Source organism: Suricata suricatta, chromosome 10 (genome assembly GCF_006229205.1).
Source record: "Suricata suricatta isolate VVHF042 chromosome 10, meerkat_22Aug2017_6uvM2_HiC, whole genome shotgun sequence".
Classification (NCBI taxonomy): Eukaryota; Metazoa; Chordata; class Mammalia; order Carnivora; family Herpestidae; genus Suricata; species Suricata suricatta.
The window spans coordinates 88,059,467-88,084,384 of NC_043709.1; the positions used below are offsets into that span (position 1 = coordinate 88,059,467).

Sequence of the window (24,918 nt, forward strand, 5' to 3'; positions counted from 1 at the left end):
CATTTTGCTACAATTACTAGTGTGTATGTATGCGCCCAAAGGAAACACCTCCTCCTTCTCCCAGAAATGGTTCTATTGGATCCCTTCCCTCTCTCCCTGTTTATCTGCTGTCCATCTCTTTACCACTGGACAGTGAAACAAAGCTTACCTTACATTTTCCACCTAAGTCAACTTGACAGCATATAGGAACATGACTCAGTAGACCCAATGTATACACTAAATGTACTGTTCTGTGGTTGAGTTGCTAGCAAGTTGTCTTATATTCTTGACCCTAATTTCTTAATCTGAAAAATAGGCAAGTGATCAAAGGCAGAGATTGAGAGGGGTGCCAAGGAAAATTCTTGCTTGGTCTACATCATTGGGTTGTTATAATGTGTAAATGAGATAGTACTTTTTAAAGTACTTTTGAAAAATCCTAAGGTATAATAACAATATACAATACTCTAAATTATTGTCCTTAATCTTTAATCAAAATATACTGACAACCCCTGAATACATCAATATTATTATGAATAGAAATGTTTGAGAAATTAACTGTGAATTAATGTAATGAATTATTAAGAAATGTGTTTATAAGCTATACAGTGGTACTTTTAGTTTGTTCATTCCTTTCTGGTTTGAATAGCTCTTTGGGGAAGTCCAGGCCATTAGCAAAAATAGACTACTGGAAGAGAGACATAGTTGAAGCTTATTATTTTTGTTGTTTCCTCAAGGGACTTACCATTTCTAGCAGGTTCAAGAGCAGTCGACTGTGCCTTCTGACAATATTATAAGCTCGACAGCAAAGCTCCACAAAATCTTGGAAATGCTGTGGGTTTTTCCCACCTTCTGTAATAAAATACTCCATCTCTGAAGTAAAAATAAAAGGCGCTCGGTCCCTACAAACCAAAAACAATAACAACCATAAGCAGGAAGATAAATGGTGTGCAGAGTTCAATTAGACAGTTGCAACAACTTATTTTCATTTGAAATTTTTTTGTTATTTTCTCTCTACTCAAAGGAATGGTGCCATCTCCTTTATGAGGTAAGTGGAAAAACTTGCTAATTATAGGCTTTGAATAGCCTAGGTGGGCTGCAACAGAGAAGGAAGGACATTGATCTCTATGGTCTCAAATATTTAATTCCAAGTTATATTTGATGGAAATATATCCATTAAAATTATGGTAAAGCCAATTAATAATGAAAGTGATTTTACATAAAATATATTTCTAAATTAAAAAAAAATCATGTATTTGACTTCATAGTTTTTTAAAATGTTTTCTTATTCTTTCCTTTTTTTTTTTTCTTAGAAGATTGACTCTTTAGGAATAATGTTTCAGGTAATGATAAATTATTTCAAAAGGCAATCTAAGAAAAAAATATATGTTACCAATTTACTTTTTCCCCTTACATATGCTTAGTAAGGGAAAAAAGAGGCAGTTGTATTTTATTTCACACTAGGCCAAATAAAAATACTGCTTAGGAAGGAGGAAATATGAGCAAACCATGTTGGTATATATATATATATCATATCACCCCCTATAATCTCAAGATTGAAAAAACAGGAAAAGAGAGGACCAGAGAGATGATCCTGTTTTCTGTATTTTTGTCATTTTTTTCTCATGTTACTTGATACATAAAGAGACCTAAGGTTAATCATTAGCATTTCTAAGAGATAAGCAGAGAAAGGACTGAAAATACTTCCCTGTGATGTGAAAACAATGAGACAAAGAATTTTGATATTGATTTGGCCTAAGGTCATTTAGAAACATTTGAGATAGGAATACAGTTTTGAGCAAAACATTGTTTTAAAAGTAAAGATTTTTGAATGAATTGAAATAAAACATATTTTAAAATTTCAGCCTAGCAGCCTGGATATAATTAAGGTTAGTCTAAGCAATAACTGAAAAAAATCAAGGACTATTGAGAAAGTTTCTTAATTTTTTAAGTAAAGAATGATTATATTCTTTATGTTGCTATTTTTAGCACTTGAATAAATATATAATAGAGTGGAAAATTTTGCTAATCTGAGTTAGACCTCTCAGAAGTGTGGATGTTCAAATCAGAAAGCTACAACTCAGGCATTTTGTAGTTGACATGGAGAAGTACAATCTAATCACAGGCAAAAGTGTTTTAAAGAAAATAATCTTCCTCTATTTGGCTATAGTTATTTTATTTCATTTCATTTTATTTTATTTTATTTTTATTTTGTGATCCATGCTACCACTGAATGTCTGGAGGAGAGGCTAGTATAACAGTATCTCCACTTTGGATTCATTCACTCATTCATTCATTCATTCATTCATTCGACAAAATGTATTGAGCACCTAGATAATGAAGAATGTGTCATAAGAATCAAGTCCAAATTCTAAAATTTTTGCTTAAGACCTTTTATTTTTGGCCTTCATTGATATCCAACATATATGCTTTGCGTTTACTTTACAGCCTTTTATTTTAGTCAACTGGAAGCAGAGCTATTGAAAACAGAAGATACACCAGGGGTTCTAGTCCTGGACCTGCTGTATCTCAATGTCCTCATCTCTGAGATGGGTACCTAATATGGAACTCTTAGAATTGCTGTGAAGATTAACCGAAAAAGTGTACACAATGCCTGATACACAGAGTATGCAACACACTTGTGAATTGCTAAGGTTAGAGGCTCTATGCAGAAGGCACAGGCTGCAGGTTTTGAATCATATTCTATCACTTACTAGTTCTGCGACCCTGAAAAGTTATTTGTCCTTTCCATGCCTTAATTTCCTCCTCTGTAAAACAGAGATAAGGGAACTTGATTCCTGTGACTTTTGAGAGGTTGAAATGGATTAAAGCATATAAAAGTGTTAGAACACAGCCTGGCACATAGTAAGCACTCAACAAATGTTAAATACTATTGTTAGTCCTCAAACTAATAACAGATATGTTCTCAGAGCTAAATCTCGTTGTAACTAAGTCTCTTTTTCTCTTCAAAAATGCCACCAGTCTGGGGAGGCTGGGTGGATCAGTCAGCTGAACTTCCAACTCTTGATTTCGGTACAGGTTGTTGGATGGGGCGCCACATCAGGCTCCTTGAGGAGTGCAGAGGCTGCTTGAGACTCTCTTCCTCTCTCTCTCTCCTCTGCCCCTTTCCTCCACTCATGCTCGCTCTCTGTGTCCCTCTCTTAAATTGAAAAAAAATGCTACCAATAAAATTCCAGCCTTCCTTCAAGGTTTAATTTACTCTCAGTTCCTCCATATAACCTCTTTGCATAAGCCCGTAAGTGGACCTTTGAATTTGGTAGCATTTGTTATATGTCAGTCACACATGTAGTCATCACTATTGTTAACATTTTAATAGCATCTTAGCAATATCCCAGATTTCCATAATTGGAAAAAAATTATAATAAAAATTTTCCAAATTTTTCATACTCTCTATACCATATTTACTATATTGAATTGGACTTTTGAAATAATTTTAAAACTCTTAAATTTTACAATTTCTTAAAACTTTCTTTTCTAATGTGATAGATATGCTTTTTTCTTCCATATGCTTGACCAAATGGATTTCCCTTGGAAAGTTGTAATTATGCTCAAGTTCATGTGGTAACACATTTCCTCCTTCCATGGTAACCACCATTATAAATTAGAGGAAGAAACACCATTGCAGAAAGTCAAAAAAACAAAAGCAGCATATCTAAGTTAGAGAAAATATAAACTAATAATAATATGGAAGGACACAATTTTAGCTGTGTTTAAATATTATCGTAATCTACATTTTCAGTGGGACCAACAAAAGAAAATGTTACTTTTTTTATGATTTGCATGACTCACTTCTGAGAAATTTTTTAAATAACTTAGACTAAAATTTTTCTGTAAATGGAAAGAAACTGCACATGTGAAACAGAATCCTATCCTATCCCTGTAAAAATCATAGCTGGCATGTGATTTATCAACTCGCTCAAATGAGAACCAAATCCAAGGTCACAGAATTAATGTATTGTAGCCTATGTCTGACGTTTAAGCAATACTTACAAATCTGAGATATAAATTGGTTATGGCAAGAGAGAAGACTGAAAACTATTTGATCTCCTAGAGTCCATACTGTTATTGCATTCTGAATCATATGCTGAAAATCTCACACTTATAGGTGAACAAATTTACCAGAAATTTATTGTGACTACCCTACTGTTTTCTATTTCCATATTAGTGGTTTTACCATTATTTGCCTAAATCCTGCCTGTTCTTACTTCTGTGCCTTTTACCTGTTTTGTTTCCTGCTTCTGGCCATGTTTCTCTCTCTGTGTCTCTCACCTGATGCTCTAATTTTTTTTCTAATAAGTCTTCTCTAATTTACTCATTCCTTGCTGATTTCTCTCCTATTTTGCCATTTTTTTTTAACTTGGGTTCTTAGCTAGTATACTTCATTCTTTTTAGTCTCTAGTAGTCTTATAATTTCCCCCTGAATAATCTGTGTGATTAGCAAGAGAAGACACATTATTTTATCTTTCCTTCCTATATACTTACTGTCTCTAATAATATTTTGATGATATTCTGCAATGGGTGCAACAGTAAATATACTTAGTTCACACAGTGAAAAACTTGTGATATAATTTAACATTTATGTGTGAAGGCTGTGTGAACAATCTTATTGGTTATATTCTGTCGTTTTGTTGTCCAAGTTAATCTTTTTATTAACTTTTAATTAATCCTTCTCTGAAAGTATTTTTCTGTAAAACTGCAAGAATATTTTACACATTTCCCAACATAGGTGAGAAGTGAGTGGTACTTTAAAAATGTGTAGATACTTGAGAAATTTAAGGACATTTCTATTACAAACAAATACTAACTATTAAGGAGACAAATAATTTCCCATATAAAGGGTTAATAATTTGCTGTTTATTATTACTTATGTACAGACTTCCCCTTTAACCATTCTGTTATATCTACATTCTGTAGATGTAATCTCCTTGTATAAAGTCACTAGAATACTAAGATCATCATCATTAACCATTTACATATTTTTATTGTACTGAGGGTACGTAGGTTTTAGGATGTTTCTCCATTAGGTCCCTAGGGAGTCGTGCACTCAAAATGTTAGAGTATATAGTTATTTATCAACAAATATTTATTGAGCATGTATAATAGATATGTATAAGGCTTATAGGTGAGGTTACAGATTTTTAAAAATCAATATTCTAAAAGCAATACAGATGTATTAATAATGAAAGTGTTTTGAAAAGGTCCCTCCAGCTGTAATATGGAGAAGAATTAGGAACAAGGAGGGTATGTGAGTATATCTAACAAGAGATTTTGCAGAAGATTTTGATTAGATATGAGCATAGCTCAGATTAGGTTTGTGGCATGCAAATTATACAGAGAAGGGGGAAGACAAAAAATATTTTGAATCAAAAATCAAGAGGACTTCATATGGTTCAAAATGAGAAGGAAAAGAGTGTTAGGAACAGCTTTAAATTTTTGGCTTGTGTATCATGAAAACTATAGTGTGACATTCCACGTGGGTTCAGTTTTGAACAAGTTATGTTTGAGCTCCCCTTGAGATACACAGGAGTAGATGACAATGAAGAATTGTGATACTTATTTCCAACCATAAAGAAAAGATCTAGGCTGGAGGTAAAATTTTATGAGTCAGATTTCCACTTAGACTGCATAAGGACCTCAAGACTCAAGAAAAAACATGGTGGGGAATTCTCTGGATTTTTTTTCCCCCACATATACTCCAAACATAGAGCTCAAGAAGCTGGCAATCATGAAATGTCAGTGAGTGTAGACAAAAAATTGCTCCCCCCAAAAAATCCTGCTCTTTCTAGCCAAAGGCCCAGGAAAGGGATAGCTGAACAAGGCAAAAACTAAGTTTAGACAGCAACCACTTTACTCCAACCAAATATTGCAGGAAAAAAAAAAAAAGACTCCACTCCCCTGTGACAGCAGTGAAGGCTTCAAAGAGAGCCAGCCTAAGATTCCAATCTTGGCAAGCTATAATAAGGGACCTCAATCCTTTGTCTGTTTGATATCGAGTCAGTTGAGTAAGAAACTGGTGTTGGTGGAGGAGAAGACACATAGATCATTTGAATAGGATACATAACAGAAATAAACTCACACAAATATGCCCAACTGATTTTTTATTAAGATGCAAAGGTTATCCAATGGAGACAGGATCTGACCCCATGATACTGGAATAATTGGACATTCATAGACAAAAATAGAAATGTAGACCTAAACCTTATACCTAATATAAAAGTTAACTTAAAATGGATTTCAGATTTAAATATAAAATGTAAAACTATAAAACTTTTAGAAAAAAAACATAGAAGAAAACCTTTGAGATCTAGAACTATGCAAAATTTTTAAGAGAATAAGAAGACAATTTATTGACTGGGAGATAATATTTTCAAATATTATCAAATATAGCCAGCAGAAGACTTGTATCTGTAACCTACACAGAATTCTCAAAATTTAACTGTAAAAGAAAAACAATACAATTAGAAAATGGGCAAAAGGCAGACAATAGATGATATGCAGATGGAAAATTAGCACATGAAAGAGAGTTCAACATCATTAGCTTTAAGAGGAATGCAAATTAAAACCACAGTGAGATATCACTGCATACCTATCAGAGTGGTTAAAATAAAAAGTTAATGACAATTAACTTCCCAAATGCTGGCAAGGAAATGGAAAAACTGGGTCAGTCATACATCGATGGCAGAAGTGTAAAATGGGTACAGCTACTCTGGAAGACCACTTGGTAGTTTCTTAAGCAAGAACAACATCATGCAACTGCCATACAACTCGGCAATTATACTTTTGAAAATTTGTCTCAGAGAAATGGAAATCTTTCACACAGAAGCTGTTCATGACTGTGCAGAGCAGCTTTACTTGTAATACATAAAAACGGGAAATAATCCAGATGACCTTCAGTGGGTGAATAATTAAACAAACTGTGGTTTATCCATACTATCGACTATTATTTGTCAATAACAGGAACAAAGTATTAATATACAGAACTGCTTGGTTGACTCTCCAGTGAAAACAAGCCAACCCCAAAAGGTTACATACTGTATGATTACATTTATATAATATTCTTGAAATGACAAAATTATAGAAATGGAGAATAAAATTAATAAGGGAGACAAGGGTGAGTGGAAAGTCGAAATGACCACAAAAGGGCAACAAAGAATACTAGGTGTCTTGAAACTCTTCTGCATCTGAACTATATCAATATAACACCCTAGTTATGATACTGTACTATGATTTTGTAAGATGTTACTGTTGGAGAAACTGGCAAAGGGTAGATGGGATTTCTTTGTGTTATTTCTTACAACTGCATGTGAATCTATAATGATCTCAAAGTAAAATGTTTAATTAAAATATGTATGATCATCTGGCTACTGATATTGATTGGTAGCAGCCTTGAGTGTGGCTGATACCAGTTTGGTGGAGACTGTAGAGGAAGAATAGAGGAGGAGGATGAGTTTTGTGGAATTTAATCCTTAGTGGCATGGTGAAAGGAAACTTCTCTCACTGGATGCTGAGAAAGGAAGAAAAAACCAGAGAGTGAGGATTCATTTCAAAAGGTAAGGTGAAAGCTATTTTGAGGAAGGGGAAATCTGCTGATAAATCAGGTAAAATGAGGAATGGATATTGTTGAATTAAACACTATACAGGTCCCTGTTGATCTTATGTAATAAAGAAGAAAGTTTGAAGTGGTTATGGAATGAAAGGTATGGAAAAGATGTCAAGAATTTAGACAGGAAGTTTGTGGTAAGCAAAGTGACATGGAGATTAGGCATTTGAGGCTAAGTCACTTAAGCTTCTAAGAGACAAGGATATTCAAAAAGATTATTTAAGAGGAAGAGGATAAATATGCAACGAAAAATGAATTATTGATAGTATGATGTTCATTAGAAGGTGGGAGGGAATGGCTGCAAAGCACAGATGGAGGGATTGGTTTTAGAAGGAAAAAACAAATCTACTACAACAAGAAAGAAGAAGTTAACGTAACTGAGATGTAATTAAGTTTGTAAGTTTTGTACTGAGTAGAAAAGCAGGCTTTGTTACCATTTCTATTTTCTCAGTAAAATAGGAGTTGTGGCCCTCTATTTAAAGTAGGGAGTAGGGAATAAGGGGTAGGAGAGATCTGAGGTTTATTCTGCAAGAATAAAGTATGAGTCAACATGGTGCATGACATAGTTAGATGGCTACAGAGTGTTGTTGGATTGCTGGGATGTGAGGACAGCCTATTTGAAAATGAAGACAATGGGGGCTCCTAGGTGACTCAGTTCATTGAGCATCTGGATCTTGGTTTCAGCTCAGGTCATGACCTCATGGTTTGTGAGTTCAAGCCCCTCATCAGGCTCTGTCCTGGTAGTGTGGAACCTACTTGGAATTCTCTGTTTCTCTCTCTGTGTGTGTCTCTCTCTCTCTCTCTGTTCCTCTCTCCACTCATGCTCTCTCTCTCTCTCTCTCTCTCTCTCTCTCTCTCTTTATCTCTCAAAACAAATAAAAACTAAAAAAAATTATTTTGAAAATGGAGGCAATGTTTGTCCTGTAGTGTCGATGGTTTGTTGCAGCGCTTGGCTGCTGTGGTGGAGCACAGAGAAAGATGAGCGGGTTATGGCACATGCTTATCATCTGCCTTCATACTTTTATTCACAATACTCAACTCCTAAATACAGACTTTTTGCTTCTTTCTCCCCCACTAACTTAAGGTCTTACCTTTTCTTCAAAGTCCTGCTCATGTTATACTTCCTCTTGAAATCTTCTCAATATCACCAGCCCTCACAATAGAGACTGATCTATTCTGATATATATATATTTTAAGGAAAAATAGCACACATCCTAATTGTAATAGAGGCACTCTAATATAGCTGAAGTGTTATAACCTTTAAATGAGTTAAAACTTGTTGTTCTGTTTCTTAAACAAATACATATGCACTTTAAAAATGAATGATGTTTGGTTTTAAAGTATAAACACATAAACTATTTAAGGACACAGTAATTCACACAAGCAACTTTCTCAAATGTGAATTATACACTCTAGATAATACCACTGGGCTTCATCCCAGCAGTTCACCGTGGTCTTTGGGCATCCTAAGTTCAATAAAACAGTCCCTGATGGGCTCTGAAAATTAGAGTCACATTCATAAACATTTAAGTTTTCTTAGCTATTCCTGTTAGATATTTTTTAATGTAATAAAAAAAATTAAAGGTGATTGAACAATTCTGCCTGTCTTCACCCAGAAGAGAGCACATTGCCCATAGAAGAGAGAGTGGCTCTGCTCCCTCAACACTTGGTCTTAGTTTGCAAGTGCCTCTCACAGTATATTTGATTGTAATTGTTAACGATATGGATTTAACATATATCATGGCCATAAATGCAGGAGAACTCTATCATCTGTTACTAACTAAAGAAACAGCCATCTGTCTCAATGCTGGAGAGAAAACAGAGTGTGCTGGGATTATTGAGAAATGGAGATATCAGTTGCCTACGTGGCATCTTCCCAAGGGTCCTACCACCTACTGTCTATGATTTTGGACAAGGTGTAACAACTAAGACTTCTCTCTGTCTTAGTTCTTACATGTAAATTAGAGAAGTAACAGCAGCTACTTCCAAGAGTTCCTGTGAGAATTAATTAGCTAATGCATGCCAAGTATTTATGAGGCTTTCAAGGGTCATTTTGACTATTTCCTTTAGAATGTGATCCCCCACACCAGATGATGCAGTGTCACACTAAGTGTACTTACTTTATGCCCCCCACCCCCCCAGTGATAATCCACACTTAGAGAAGACCTATCTCTTTCAATATTTGTAATATTGGACATGGAGAGTGAAATGGAAAAAAGGGAAATTTATGAAGGATTCATGACAGTAGAATCTGCCTACTGGGCTCCACAAACATATATCTTTCTTCTTTTATAGTATAGTTCATCTAGTATCTACTTGAGCAACTGATAATGTCAGTAAATGAACATACACAGACTTTAGTCCCAAACTTTAGATTCCAGTGTTTGAATATGTATTTGTACACTGAATTGAAATGTGGGACTCAGTAATGAGGTACATTTTATTTTTATTATTGACATTATTAATTTCATGAATTTCAGGTGATTTTATCTCACATTAAAATATATTGTTTTAGAGATTTAAAAAGTTGCAGACTACCATCATAGTAAATGGTGATATTAGTATACAAATAAATAAATGCAGAGTACATTGGGGAATGTTTAAGCCTACACTTTCCCTGATATCACAGATGACCTACATTTCAGAGAACACATTTTGCTGTCTAATGGAAAGAACACAAGTCTCTTGTCTAATATCCAGGAGTTAATTGAGAAGACCAATTTGGAATCCCCATTGGATAGGATAGAACCTCGTATAATTAGACAACACAGGAAACCTCCTATGTGCAATATAGAGAAAACAATAAGGGTGCATATACTATTACAAAAAGAACATTTAATGCCCTTGAGATCTCCAAGCTCTCGACAGTTATTAACTGAAGGGACTCTCACCAATAATCTGTTCAGTGTAAATTATGTTTTTTACTCCTTGTCTAGCTTCTTGTAGATGCACTGGAGGGCCATAGTTAGACTCTGAGAAGTCCCTGATCTTAAACTACTTAGTAACTTTAGATACTGACTCTGGAGTTCCTGTCAGGCTCAGATACACTATCCCTTATTTGAAAAGGGTAGTTAAAATAGCTACCTCTTTAAAATGAGCAGTTCTACTTTCTTAAATCTGACATTTTGGGTGGGAGTTTATAACAGGTCAAGATTTTCTGAGGAGAAGAAGAGACTGATCAGCTCCTCTAAAATATAGTGTTCCCTCCCTTGAGTTTGAGTTCAAGAATAAGTGAACAATTATGCTTTGTGTGGAATTCCAGTGTATTCTTGGAACAGAAGTTAGTCTGCATATAAGGAAAAGATTACAAATGCCATAATGCTTGGGTGAAATTGGATTGTGGAATCACATTTTAAATAGGGTTAGGTTCTAAAATCAAGTTGGAAGTGAAAATCAAGAATAGTCCAAGTCACCTCTGGAAACATTTAAATCACCCATTAAGTTACCATATGCATGATCAAAATTTATGAATCATGTTTGAAATAGTTATTGTATCTCTAAGTTTAACACCATGAGTTAAACTCTACAAAAGGAGCAGGTACTGTTTCTTCAGTTGGACATCAGGTGAAGTTCTCATAGTAGGCTCATGTTCAGGAGATATTTGTAACTTTCTTCATTAAAAAAAATAGTTTGTTTATTTTGAGAGAGAGAGATAGAAACAGAGAGAGAGAGAGAGAGAGAGAGAGAGAGAGAGAGAGAATGAGCAGGAGAAAGGCAGAGAGAGGAGGGAGAGAGAGAATCCCAAGCAGGCTCCACACTCTCAGCTCAGAGCCCAAATTGTGAGATCATGACCTGAGCTAAAACAAGAGTCAGATGCCCAACCAGCTAAGCCATCCAGGTGCCCCTGTAACCTTTCTTTAAACACTAGATTCAGACTTAGTACTAAAAGATGCTTATATTGACAGGCACGTTTAACTTAGACCTACTGAGGGGAGTGTGCATGTCTTCCAAATTAAGCATGCTTTGTTCACAGACTCACTGAGTGCCAGAAGGCAGCATCCTCCCACTATTTAAGTTGTTCTCTCTCCCCCTTTTCTTTCTTCCCCCATTTCCTTCCTTTTATTTCCCTTTTCTCATGCACTTCATTCCTTCTCAATTATCCTTCACTCTTTTCATCTGAAAACTTAGAAATATCTCTTTGAAAAAAATTAGAAATTTCCTGTTTTTTTTAAATTGGAAGAACTGTTTTCTACTTATACTGGGAGGGAAATAGATATAACAAAGGTTACTCAGAAGAAACAAAGTGATAAAACATAGTGTCATGATAAGGGGAGCAGGAGAAAGAGAATAGTGTGGAGATGAGAATGACATAACAAACTACTCTTCTGGAAATAAGTCTGCATGAGAGTGCTTTGAACATCTCGAGCACTGTCCACATGTTAGGTGTAGTTTGTTGAGGGCTGGCTTTGTGGCTGGAGAAGACCTCTGTGCCATTTTTTTTTCCAGTTATATTATTGTAGTAGAATACATATTACATAAAGTTGACCATCTCAACAATTTTTAAATGTGTAGTTCAGTGGTATTAAATGCATTCATAATATTGTGCAACTATCACAAAAGCCATCCATCTCTACAGTTCTTTTCATCTTTTAAAACTGAAACTCTATTCCCATTAAACAATGACTCCCCATTCCCCCACCCACCCAGACGCTGGCTACCACTATTTTGCTTTTCCTATGATTTTGATAGTTCTAAGTGCCTCACGTAATGATTTTATCTTCAGAAAACTTGGACTTTCTCAGGTCAAGAGAGGTAAATTTTATGGCCCTTTTGTAGAGATCCTTCAGTCACCCCAAATCGAGCCTCTGCTAAGTGTCAGGAGCTAGGTGCATATGATACAAAGATGTCCAGCACGCAACTCACAGTTGGAGAGGTATTGGCAGCCAAACTGCTTTTATATACCAAGGCTTGCTTTGAGTAAAAAGAACCACAATGTTTATTTAAAAACAATTGTGCCAATAACAGACCAATGAGACTCACCTAATTTCAGAGGACATTAAGACAGTGATTAAAGCATGTGGGAGATCATTAATGCTTATATAGCATTTGGATTACATGAATATTACATTAAACCAGAATGATTAGAATAGAGCAAAAATCTTTTAATCTGCTAAGGGAATATCTTTTCAAAGATGGTTTCAAATTGAGAATATTTAGAATATAAACATTACATTACTCAAATTAGAAATTAAGCATAAAAAATTTTAAATCAGGGTTGCCTGGATGGTTCAGTTGGTTAAGTGTCTGAATCTTCAATTCAGCTCAGGTCATGACCTTACGGGGCTGAAATCAAGCCCTGTGTGAGGCTCCCAGCTCAGCTTAGTCACCTTTGATTTGTAGGAGGCTACACCCTTCCAGCTGCTCCCGATCCTTCATTTCTGGTTTCCTTACAGCAATCCCAGGAGGTAGGTAGGACAAAGAATATTATTCCTACTTTACAAATGTGAAAATGTAGGTCCAGAGAGAGAGGTTAGCTGACCCAGACCCGTGTACTGTCAGGGGCAGGGATGTCATTTAGACCAGAGGGTCTGCTGACAACTCTGCCCTTATCCTCACCTCTACCTGCTGCCTTTGATACACCAAGCGGACAGCTCCCCAAAGCCCTCAAGTCCCAGATTTTCTTTCTCTCTCCCTTTGCCCCCACTTCCTTCTCACACATGCTCTCAATATCTCTCAAAAATAATTTTTTTAAATCAGTGGTAAATGACTATTGAAGACAATGTCAAGATGATTACAGATACAGGGAATGTTTATGACTAATATTGAGATAAAAATTTTGAGATTAATTATATTCGGTGATTGATGATCTATGGGATAAAACTCTTTCAAAAGGGTATAAGCCATGCTGTGAAGACAGATATATAATATTTTGATTATCCTCATGTAAATATTTTAATAGGAAAAGAAAAGTATTTTATTTTGTGTGCTGGGATGATTTTTCATCTCTTTTAAATGGATTTATGTCCTCTGGTATGGTGATATATATTTAATAACTAGCTCATTTATTTTAAGAGAAAAATAAAGCTCTCATTTATGACATTTGCCAGTCTTCATGGTGTATATAATCTTACTATGGCTGATTTCAGGCTACCAAAGTGATGTCTTTGAACATGGAGTTGAGAAAGAAAACGCAAAATATGTTCTTGCAAGCTAGCATGAATCCAGTCCAGTGCACCTCTGTTTATGTCTGAAATTAATTCAGAAGTCAAGAATTACTTGGTGAAATACCTTACAATCTAAGGAAATCTGAAGAATAGTGCAAGGCAATCCAGTCAGTCAATCAACAAGCCTCAAATTCAGAGAACTTAAAGGACTAATAGTTCAATTAATGAATTTTAAAGTCCAGTCCATACTTTAAAAAAGTACCAAAATAAGATACATCATTTAAATAAATTTTTCTTTATTTTAGAGAGAGAGAGAGAGAGAGAGAGCAAGCGAGCATGTGAAAGTGGGGGAGGAGGTACAGGGAGAAAGAGAACCTTAAGCAGGCTCCAAGCTCCCGACATGGGGCTCAATCCCCCAACCCTGAAATCATGACCTAAACCAAATTAGGAGGCTGACGCTTAACCAATCCAGTGACCCACGTGCCCCTTTAAATAATTTTAAACACAAAAAACAATAATCACCTAGCGGTCCAATTTCATTTCTTGTCACTTCATTTGGAATACTTACATTACAGTTAATTTACAACAAACATTTCTAGAGTCTTCACAGGATGCTTGGCACTCTTGCAAGCACTTTATATGTATCAGTTAATCTTCAAAAAATTTGTTTTATAAAAAACTAAATTGAAGCACAGAGAAGCCAATTGTTCAAGGTCACACCATTAGTGCATTGTAGTATGGGATTAAAAGAAACCCATACAGTCTATCTCTGGAGTACCTGACCTTAACCACCACTCATACAATCCCTAAAATCAAATATTTCATGCAAGCCTAGCATCACTGAAGTGAAAGATCATATAGATTGTGAAAAAAAAGTTTGAAATAATGAGTTAGAAGAGCGATAAACCAATAAAGGCCTTCCTCAATTTCTCCTCCTCTGTAAAAGAAAGTCACCATAAAGAAATTATTGAGTTGAAATTTAGAGTTTATTACAATAATATTTTTTATGTAATGAAAAAATTGCTGTGTAGAAATCATTGTTACAGGAGAACTTAGAGTGAAAAATTGTGGTTGCACAATTTGTTGACCACTTTAATTTGAATTTTTGTGGAAGAAAATAAAATAAATAAAATAAGATAATAATTAAGCAATATTTCAAAATAAAAACCAATTGGCTTGGAAAATTTGATGAAATTCTTATTATTTACATTGTAAGGATTAGCTGAATTTTCCCCAGAATCATAAGAAATGCAAGGGCTGAACTGCCCTGTGATTTAATCCATTGGTGAAAATCCTCTTTATCCAATCTCATAATTAAAACCAGTAAGGAAAAACTGTTTGTTTATATACAGGATGTGAAATCCTTCATATTCAAAACTGAGATGTGAGTTCCTTTTTCTTTCTTCAAAGTTAGAAAGTCTACAGGAGCCTCTAAATCAGTTAAAGCATGGACTTTCCACATTTCTGGGAAACTGAATTCAGAGGAGTGGTTCAGAGACATCTGGACAAGGACTTCAAATGAGAATGTTGCTGGGTTGACTCATTATAATCCAATAATCAAGAGAGCCAATGTCTATGGACATTTCCTAAACAGAATCACATAGATGGTCAGTGTGAAATGTTTAGAATGGTGATATGAGCATGAATATAAAAGGGCAATGACCCAGCAAGAAATCAGTTTCTTTCTCAAGATCCTGCTTGTAACGAAAACATCACCTCATTGATCTTTTTTTTAAGGAAACCAAAGATCAAGAGAAAGATATACTACATCGGGTTCTGTTCTGTTGGCCTGCTAATTTCCATTATTAAATTCTGTATCCTTGGCTAATGGGTATATCTATAATTCAGAGAGGGGGCTTTATCTGTGTATATGATTTCTTTTTGCTAACCCATAAACCATCTACAACTGGAAACTGTACTTATTTATGTGGTTGAGCAATGGTTCAGGCAAATGTATTAGGAAGTGAAATTAGTCTCTATGTGTTAGTAATCTTTTGTAAACCTAAAAAGTTAAACAAATACTTCATCCTCCATGTTTTTAAGGAGTAGACAATAGTAGAAACACATCTGTCTGGGATACATGTACTTTCTAGTCCCAGTGGGTGCAGTATTTTAGGTTAAGGACTATGATCCTGGGTTATTACTAGGTTATTTTGGCCTTGCTAGACTGTGAGAGACTAGGATAGTCCTAGGGCATTATTTACATACCTGTCTTTGTAATTACGGGTGGGTTATTAATATGTCTGGTATGTGTTTAGAAGAAGCTAGGTGAAGGTAGGCTCTTCCCTAAAGATCAGGTATATAATATAACAAATTAATATAAATAAGAATGTTCATGTTTCCTAGGGAGATACAGAGGTTTGATTTATAAAAGGCCTATTGTCAACCTAGCAACCAATAAGAACAGCCAAAGGTCCTAAGTTAGAAGATACATATCAAAAGATATAGTGAATAATAATGAATAGTTCAGCTTAACTGTTAAACTCAGAGCAGAAGCATCAGTTGCCAGACAGAAATCCAAGGAGACATTGCTAACGAGCCTTGCACAGCCACTGGTGGAGATAAAATCTTGCAAATAAATATCAAATGGACCATAATGCTTCAGTTGGCCTCCATAGCTGGTGAACAATGATCAGTAATGTCAAGGGAGGACAGTGCCAGCTTCATTTTCATTTATCCAATCAATGATTATTGAATGCTCGAGGGCTTCCTAATGAATGATTTTTAACTGATAAACAATATTGAGAACCTATTATGAGTGAGGATATGTGCTGTGCTGGGCATATTTTCATGTACCTTAGATGTTACATAAAAAAGAGTTAAAATTGCCAGAGAGAGAACCTGAATGGACATTTTCTCAAAGAAGACATATAGATACCTAACAGATACATGTAAAGATGCTGAACATCATGAATCACGAGGGAAATTCAAATCACAACCACAATGAGATCATCTTATAGCTGTTAGAATGGCTACTATACAAAACATAAGAAATAACAATGTTAATTAGGATGTAGAGAAAACAACTCTCAGGCACTGTTGGAGGGAATGTAAATTGATACAGCCACTATAGAAAGCAGTATGGAGGTTCCTCAAAAAATTAAAAACAGAAATACCATGCAATTCAGAAATTCCACATCTGGGTACTAACAAGAAGATAATGGAAATATTAGTTTGAAAAAAAAATATATCCCTATGTTTATGTTCATTAATAGATGAGTGGATAAAGATGTGGCCTATACACACAATGGAATATTACTCAGTCATAAAAAAGAATGAAATCTTGTCATTCATGACAAAATGAATGGATCCAGAGGGCATTAAGTTTAGTTAAATAAGTCAGACAGAGAAAAACAAATATCATATTATTTCATGTATATTTGTAATCTGAAAAAAAAAAACAAATAAATGAATAAAAAACCCAGAAACATACTCATAAATACCCAGAACTGGTAGTTGCCGGAAGAGAGGAAAGTAGGGGGTAGGCAAAACAGGTGAAGAGTATTAATAGTCAGAAATGTCTAGTTATAAAATAAATAAGGCACAGGGATGAAATGTACAGCATAAGGAATATAGTTAATAATGTAATAACTAGACAGATGGTGACTACACTAGTGGTAGGCATTTTGTAACATATAGAATTGCTGAATCACTATGTTGTACACCTGAAACTAATATATCATAGGTCAAAAAAATGCCAAATTCAGCAACAGCAGTAGCTCTTGTAATACTAATAAGCAAACACATTGAGTTCCACCTTTTTTATAGACCCTGGTACATATCTCCATTATAGGACTTACCAGATTGTTTAGTAACTTGTTCTTACTTTTTATGTCTCCTTCAACTTTTTCTGTGGAACTGAAATGTGTATATTCCTTTTTTAGCCACCCCCCATGGTCAATGCTAATGCTGGTTAAATAAATGAATAAGGGTTAACCCAAATATCCAGTGGACAATACAGCAAAATAAATAAATAAAGATGTCAACATTGAAATCTAATCTTTAAATTCCTAGGAAAGAGTGGATTCTAGGGAAACAGTGTTATATGGATAAATTATGTATATGTTTATGTATATTAATTAGCATTTGTCTTTCATGAACTAGGTATCTTGCCTTGATCTTGTTCTGATTGTACATCTATTACCACATTTTATAATGATTATTCATATTTTTATCTTCCAGTATTATAAGAAAGAGCAAACTCCTTGAGGTAGTAAATGTGTACTATCTACCTTTGTATCCTCAAGGTTTATGATAGTTCTTGGCACACAGATCATCCTCAGTAGATTTTTAAGGAATGAATGCAAATGTGCTGAATTTTCTTGAGATAGTCATAATGGAAGAGACTGCATTCAAAATAACATGTGAATGATTCCATTGTATGCTTCTATAATGTGGGAGATACCATACTATGTAGTTTCTATTGACATTTTAACACCAAATAACCTCCACCTAGTAAGAGTATATCATGTTATATTATAGGAGACATTATTATTTTTTCTATTGAGTAGTTGCTTATAGCTAGACGTGACTGATTACTCTTTGGAATGGTTTGATCCCATTTCTACTTTAAGGTGAAGTATCTTTTTAAAAACAAGGGACTTTAAGCCTTAAACTTTGGGCTTCCTTGTCCCAGTTCAAATAAAATGAAACAAAAACTTATTCATCTACCAGTCTTTTTTGTTTCAGTAAATGATATAATTATTTGTTAAGATCAAATATACAGGCATCATTCTTGAATGTTTTCTTTTCTAGTCATACTTGCTAAGCCTCTCCCTCTCCCCTAGCCCATTAACCATTGCCAATGTCCAATCGATTAGCAGGTCCTATGGCTCTGATTCCAAGATATATTCTGAATCTGTCAGTTCTTACCACTTCTTTTCCACTAAGGGTTTGCCTGCATTGTAGTAGACTCCTAACTGTTCTAATTACTTCACAGAAGAGCAGGAATTAGTTTTAAAATCCACTGAAATCCATCAATGGCTTGCCCCTGAACCCAGAATAAAAACTAACCTCCATACCATGTTCTCAGTGTCCTACTTGATCTGGCCTCCACAAGCTCTTCACCTTTACCTCTTACCTCCTGCCCCCTCCCCATCTACTTCCACACCCCAGGCCTTCTCATTGTTGGAACATTCTAGGCTTATTTTCATGTTCATGACTGTTACTTTTACTGTTCTCCCTTCTTAGAATACTATTCTCATGGATTTCCACGAGATGGTTCATTAATTACACAGCTATCTCTCATCTCTTTCTAGGGGACTCTTTAAAATAGCACCCCTGCTCCAGTTACCCTCTATATAATTTCTTTGCTTCGGTTTCTTAATAAGAAATTAAACTCTTCATTTTCTCATATTACTTCTTTACATGCTAACCTATTTAATGTGTATCATTCCTTCTAGAAAGAGATCAGGTTTGTGTCTTCCTTCTTTGCTGTTCAAGGCTCAGAGCCTTGAATGGTAGTTGCTCAACTAGGTATTTTTGGAATGATTTAAGGTTATTTCACTGTGGGAAAGGTGCTGGTTTTGTGATATGTAGACCAGGGATGGTGATTGTTATGGGCAATATACCAGATGTATTGAGACCATGAACCCATGTCTCATTGTTCATTCAAGATTTAGAAGAAAACAAGAATATTATATTTCAGACAATTCAGACTGGAACAGGATTAGTTTCTCATGGGAGAAGTCCACTAACAATTTGAGAAAACCTAATTTGTTCCATTAAAAATCTATTGAAAAAATATTTCCTTCTAATTAAAGATGTATAATAGATATATAAACATGTTTCTGTTATCTGGGGGGATTTGAGAGATGGGGGAACAAATCATCTACTGGGTTTTTATGCCATTACATGTTATATATCACTCTAGGATGTTACTTAATTACTGTAATAAACATTAGTTGCACACTGACCTTTTTATCCCTCCAAATGTTTGTGCATGACCTAGGAATTTTCCAAAGTCAATATGAAACATGTGGCCTGACTTTGTCAGCATGATATTGTCGTTATGTCGGTCACAGACTCCCAGGATGAACGTTACCACACACCAGCCAGCACAGGAATAGAAAAAGTTCCTTAAGGCCTAATTGATTGAAAAGGAATAACACAAAAATAACACACAGAAAAAATAAGCAAATGCATTAGCATCAGAGATAATGGTAAAAAGTAGTATAAAAAGCAAAATCACATAATTTTGTAGACCCATGTAGATACACCATGTAGACCTATACAGACCCACTTCTACATCTGAGAGAAGATTATGATTAAATGACTGGTTCTTGATATGCTATAGAAGAACATGAAGCAATTTCTTCTGTGGCCTATTGAATGTTTTCATATAAATTGAGCAAAAAATCTCTTTCATTTAGTTGGATCTAATTTTCATAGTTTATTGAAGAGGACTCCTCGTGTGTTTTTTGATATCTCAAATATACAATACTGAATGTTTTTTTCAAGGTAAAAGAAGAAGGAACAATATGGCTCAATATTTCCTATCCCCAGAGAAATTTAAAATATCAATTTGGAATATTTGAATTTGTAACACAGAAAAAGCTGTATTGAGATATATGCAATATTTTTTTATTTATCCTTACAAATATGTCATCCAGCTGATGTCCAAAAGGGATTGGTATAGTATACATCAGTGCATGTGTGAGTGGAAGCAGATTATCACTAAATCAGTTGTGGCTTCTGCTTCTTTAATAAACAGAGGTTTCTTGCCAAAATTAGTCTTTGTTTTCAAAATGGTCTCCTGAGTATAACATTATTTTTATCAATGATGCAACCATGACAGTAACCGTGGTGAAGCCATGAGTGATTGGTGGGGCCATGGTATTGGGCCTCCTGGAATGGTGTGGCTGACATGCTGGAGTGGAAATCTATGTGACTGGATTACATGTCTTAGTTCTAGATATGACAAGTGCCTGAACAAGTGACTTCATTTGTCTCATTAGATATGTTTCACTTATAAAGTGAAGACAGTAAAAGATGCCCTTATATGGTAGTTGTAAAGAGAAAATATATGTGTAAACACCTCAAATGATATAACCACAGGGATTTGTGCAAAACTCAAGTTCTAATTTTGTAGATAGATTAGTAGAAATAGATTTCAAGATAATGCCATCTCATCTTTGTTATTTGATCTCCAAAAACCCATATCTTGCTCCACTTCAATATCATAGAAATCTATAATAGATGGACTCTTGGGTCTCTCTATCATGGCCTGTGTTAACTAGGGTGAGCAATCATCCCAGTTTGCTCAGGATGGAGGGATTTCCTGGAATGAAGAAATTTCAGTGCTCAGGAGAGTTTTGAGAAAATTCAGTGATAGTCCATGTTGTATCTTTGTGTGAATATGCATAAAGATGTCCCTCCCTCCAGGTAGAAACAGCTGTACCAGTTCATGCCTTCACAAGTGGAACAAAGCCTAGCTTTAAACAACACTGTGCAGGCGTATGTCAGAACCTGCACAACTGTACACCACAGCCCAGATGCCAGCATGAAGGGAAGTGGTAAAAAATGTTTGCAGTCAAAAAAACCAGTACATTTTATAAAGTTAAGAGATAGTTATGCATTTTGCAAACGTTGGAAGAATAAGACATGAAAAAGTAGAGCTCAGCAGAAGAAATGCATTGCAAAGGAATGAGAGGGAATAATAGAAATTGGAGATTGTATACAGATAGGCAGGGCTAACTTGGAAGAAGTAGTTTCAAAGAGCATCATCCCAAGAGAGCTCTAAGAAACAAAATCGAATACAGAAATTTTATCTAGTTAATACACCATTTAAACTGGATCATTATTACTAAGCTGATGACTGGGTGGATTAGAACTCAGGGTGTACTTAATTTACTTCTTTATGAAGCACAATAGTTAATGATCCATTGCACATTCTTATTTAAATACATTATTTAAAATTAGCTACAGCAGGACAAACCTTTTCATAATCAGTCTTTAAATGGTTGTGTTGACTGAACCACTTTTTGATTGTGTTTTCTTTCAATGGTCCTATCAGTCCAGAATGGCGATGGATCTTTGCTAGGGTTATGGCATCAGGCACCATCTGCACCAATCCTGGTTGATATAAAAAAGATTATAGATATAATTCCTTCTTCACAAGATGAGGAATACTTAGGAAACACATCTTGATCTATGTAGCAATAATAGTTGTTAGCACTACTTAGGTTACCCTTTTCTTTGCAAATCTTCTTTTCTGAAGAAGACTTACCTAGATAACCTCTCTTCTAATTTTTCTGAAGTCCTGGGGAGCACTTACTGTGTTTGGATCAGATCTATCAGAAGAAGCTTTACTATTTTTTTAGAACTACAGTAGAGAGCCAGTCTAGATGGTCTCACAGACCTCTCACTGAGTCAGTAAAGTAGTGGGTTAATTAATGTATGATTGTGCATTCTTATAGTTGAAGGGAGGATATTCAAACTTGTATAACAAGTATATTTATGAGGGAAGAGAACCAAATACAATCTCCATAACAAATATTTCAAATATATTATAAAAATCAATGTTCAGGTTAATAAAAACTTCACAGTTAAATGTCCCATTTCTAGGAGTGAACGGAATGATTGCAGTAAACATGTGGAGAGCCACCTGTGCCTTCCTACTCAGCCAACATTAAAGAGAAACTATGGCAATAATTTTTAAAGGGAAGCATATATTGATTTATCTTCAACAGGACCTTTGCTCACTGGCCATGTATCCATAAAGGCTTCTTTCATTGTGTTCCTAAGGTTATTAAAATGTAAATATTTAAAAATTTTCTGGTTTTTATTCTGTACAGAATAGAAATTTAGACCTAATATTTAACAAAACTGTTCCAAGACTAATGTCCACAAAATGACTTGTAGTATAAAGTTCTCTAAATAAAATCACTGAAAGAAATTAAAGTCTAGTATTTTTGATTCCCACAATCTTGTAAATTGTAAGAGTTGACAACTCAAAAGTCCAAAGAGACCAAGGATACAAATGTAACTATATGAAAAGAGAGATGGTTGAATTTATGAAACTATTTCATGATCTATTTTGAAACATTCAGATTAAACAACAATCAAGCAAATCATGGTATTGGTAAATGAAACACTTTTCTGTGCTGGAGTTGGCCAGTAGTAGCTGGTTGCAGCCTTAATCTCTCTTAATATTAAATAGTCCAACTGTGAGTTTTAGGCATCTATATTGCCGGATCAGAAAGAAACTTAAACATGGGGAGAGAGAATGGAATATTGAATGCTGCAGAAATAACCTATAAAACATATTTGAAGAAAGAAAAAAAGAAAGAAGAAAGAAGGATAAAAAGAAAAAAGGAAGGAAAGAAAAAAGGAAGGAAGAAAGGGAAGACAGAGACAGGGAGAGGAAGGAAGAGGAGGAAGAGTGGGAGGGAGGGAGGGAAGAAGGAAGGAAGGAACTGAACACCCCAGAAGGACAGCTTGGGCATGTCCTTGATATTACAGCACTTCTCCCTCCTCCCCAGTAGTATTTGGCTCTCATGCCGGCTTTCTCATGTGTATTAAGTGAGACAGCAAATGTGAGGCATTACATTTAGTATTAATGTGATTATTTTAGAAAAAAGTGATTCCTGTTTCTAATCCTGAACATTTCCTTCCTCAAATATCCAGTTCCTCCACTTAATACACCTAAAAGGAAATCACCTTCTATCTGGTTCCTTGGTGCTTCATTGCCTCACATTTGGCCATGCATAAAATAAAGACTTAGATTATTACGCCATTTAGATACTGTGGTGCAGCAATGTCGGTTCCTTTTCAGACCACATTTGTCTTTAGGGAATTAATCTTTGCTAAATCCCAAGCCATTTATCATAAGACTTACATTGCTGACTACCCTGAAAATCTCGTACCTAATTTATAACAATTATGGTGGCTAAACTTTGTCTATTAATTAAAACCATAAATTACATTTTATATATTTTAGGCTAGTGTGTATCATACACCTTTTAAATACTACTATCAAATCTGTGCACATTGAGTAATATATGTAGTTTTACTCTTATAGTCCTTGAATGCAGAGTTTCTCCAATCTTAGTGCATATATATTCACTTGGGGGTCTTGTTAAAAGGTAGGTTCTAATTTTTTAGGGTGGGGTGAGACTTGAGATTCTGGATTTCTAACCAACTCTCAGGTGATGTTAGTGCTGCTGATTCCTGGGCCACATTTTAAATAGTAAGTTTCTTGGAGACAAAACTTTTCAAAGTGGCATCATATAAGGCAGTGGCTCTCAAAAGGGGGTGGATAAGAAACAACAGAGCAGCTTTCACATCACAGAGACTGGAGAACCCCCTCCGCTCTTCAGTGCCTATGTAGAGAATGTGATTCAATACGTGGTTGGGCCTAGTTATATTTACTCCTCCATTTCCCCTAAGTAACTTTTGTGCTCATCAAATTTGGAAAGCCAATGATAAAATAAATTCTAAAGGGTTTTTATTTGCCTTGATAGGCTCTTTCAAATCTCCAAGGACATCATGTACAAAATAGTCATGAGAATTATAATCAACAATCAATCATGTTGACTGTTGCAACTTCTCTTGATTATGCAAACTTAAATTCTGGCCTGGAATATACTATCCTTAAGGGCAACAACTCTGTTTAGCTCATTTTAGTATACTTTACCTTACTTTGTGATATTTCTTCAAAATAATAGATATTCAATAAGCCTTGAAAGCATAATAAAAATGGAACCTGAGCTCCTAAAAAGGACATTTGCCTTAAAGATCTCTATTTTTGCTGAAAAAGTATTTTGTCAGTATAATGCCGTCTCAAATCTTACAACTATAGAAGGTTGTTGGTAGATAGGAAAGAAGAATAGCTTGTTTGTTATATGACAATCGCAACTTTGGGCAAGTCTACATTCATTTTTGCTGAGCCATTTTATTTACTTTAAAAGATTTAGCCTCTGTCATATTCTGTATGTATAAACTGAGAAATGAGTAGATGGAATTGAAGAATTCCACCGAGGCCTGGGTGGCTCAGTCGGCTAAGTGCACAAGTCTTGGTTTCGGCCTACATCATAATCTCACAGTTCGATCTCACAGTTTAAACCCATGTTGGATTGCACACAAAGAGCTCACATCTTTTCAAGCTTCAATAGTAAATATTCTGCTACTATGTATTAAATACTGCATGCTTTGCCCAAGCTAAGATGAAACCACATCATAAATCAATAAGCATTTTGCATTTTCTTTCATTACCTA

At 35.1% G+C, this 24,918-nt stretch overlaps 1 protein-coding gene across 2 annotated transcripts in view; it reads right to left on the bottom strand.

Moving 5' to 3' along the window:
- The window catches only part of PIK3C2G (phosphatidylinositol-4-phosphate 3-kinase catalytic subunit type 2 gamma), a 326,439-nt gene that overhangs the window by 88,612 nt on the left and 212,909 nt on the right, over window positions 1–24,918 (bottom strand). For both annotated transcript variants that reach the window (XM_029955770.1, XM_029955769.1), the window contains 3 exons: window positions 21,638–21,774; window positions 19,617–19,786; window positions 722–878 (listed from right to left, as the gene is read on the bottom strand). In XM_029955770.1, coding sequence (XP_029811630.1) covers window positions 722–878; window positions 19,617–19,786; window positions 21,638–21,774 — 464 coding nt within the window. The remainder of the gene's footprint in view (window positions 1–721; window positions 879–19,616; window positions 19,787–21,637; window positions 21,775–24,918) is intronic.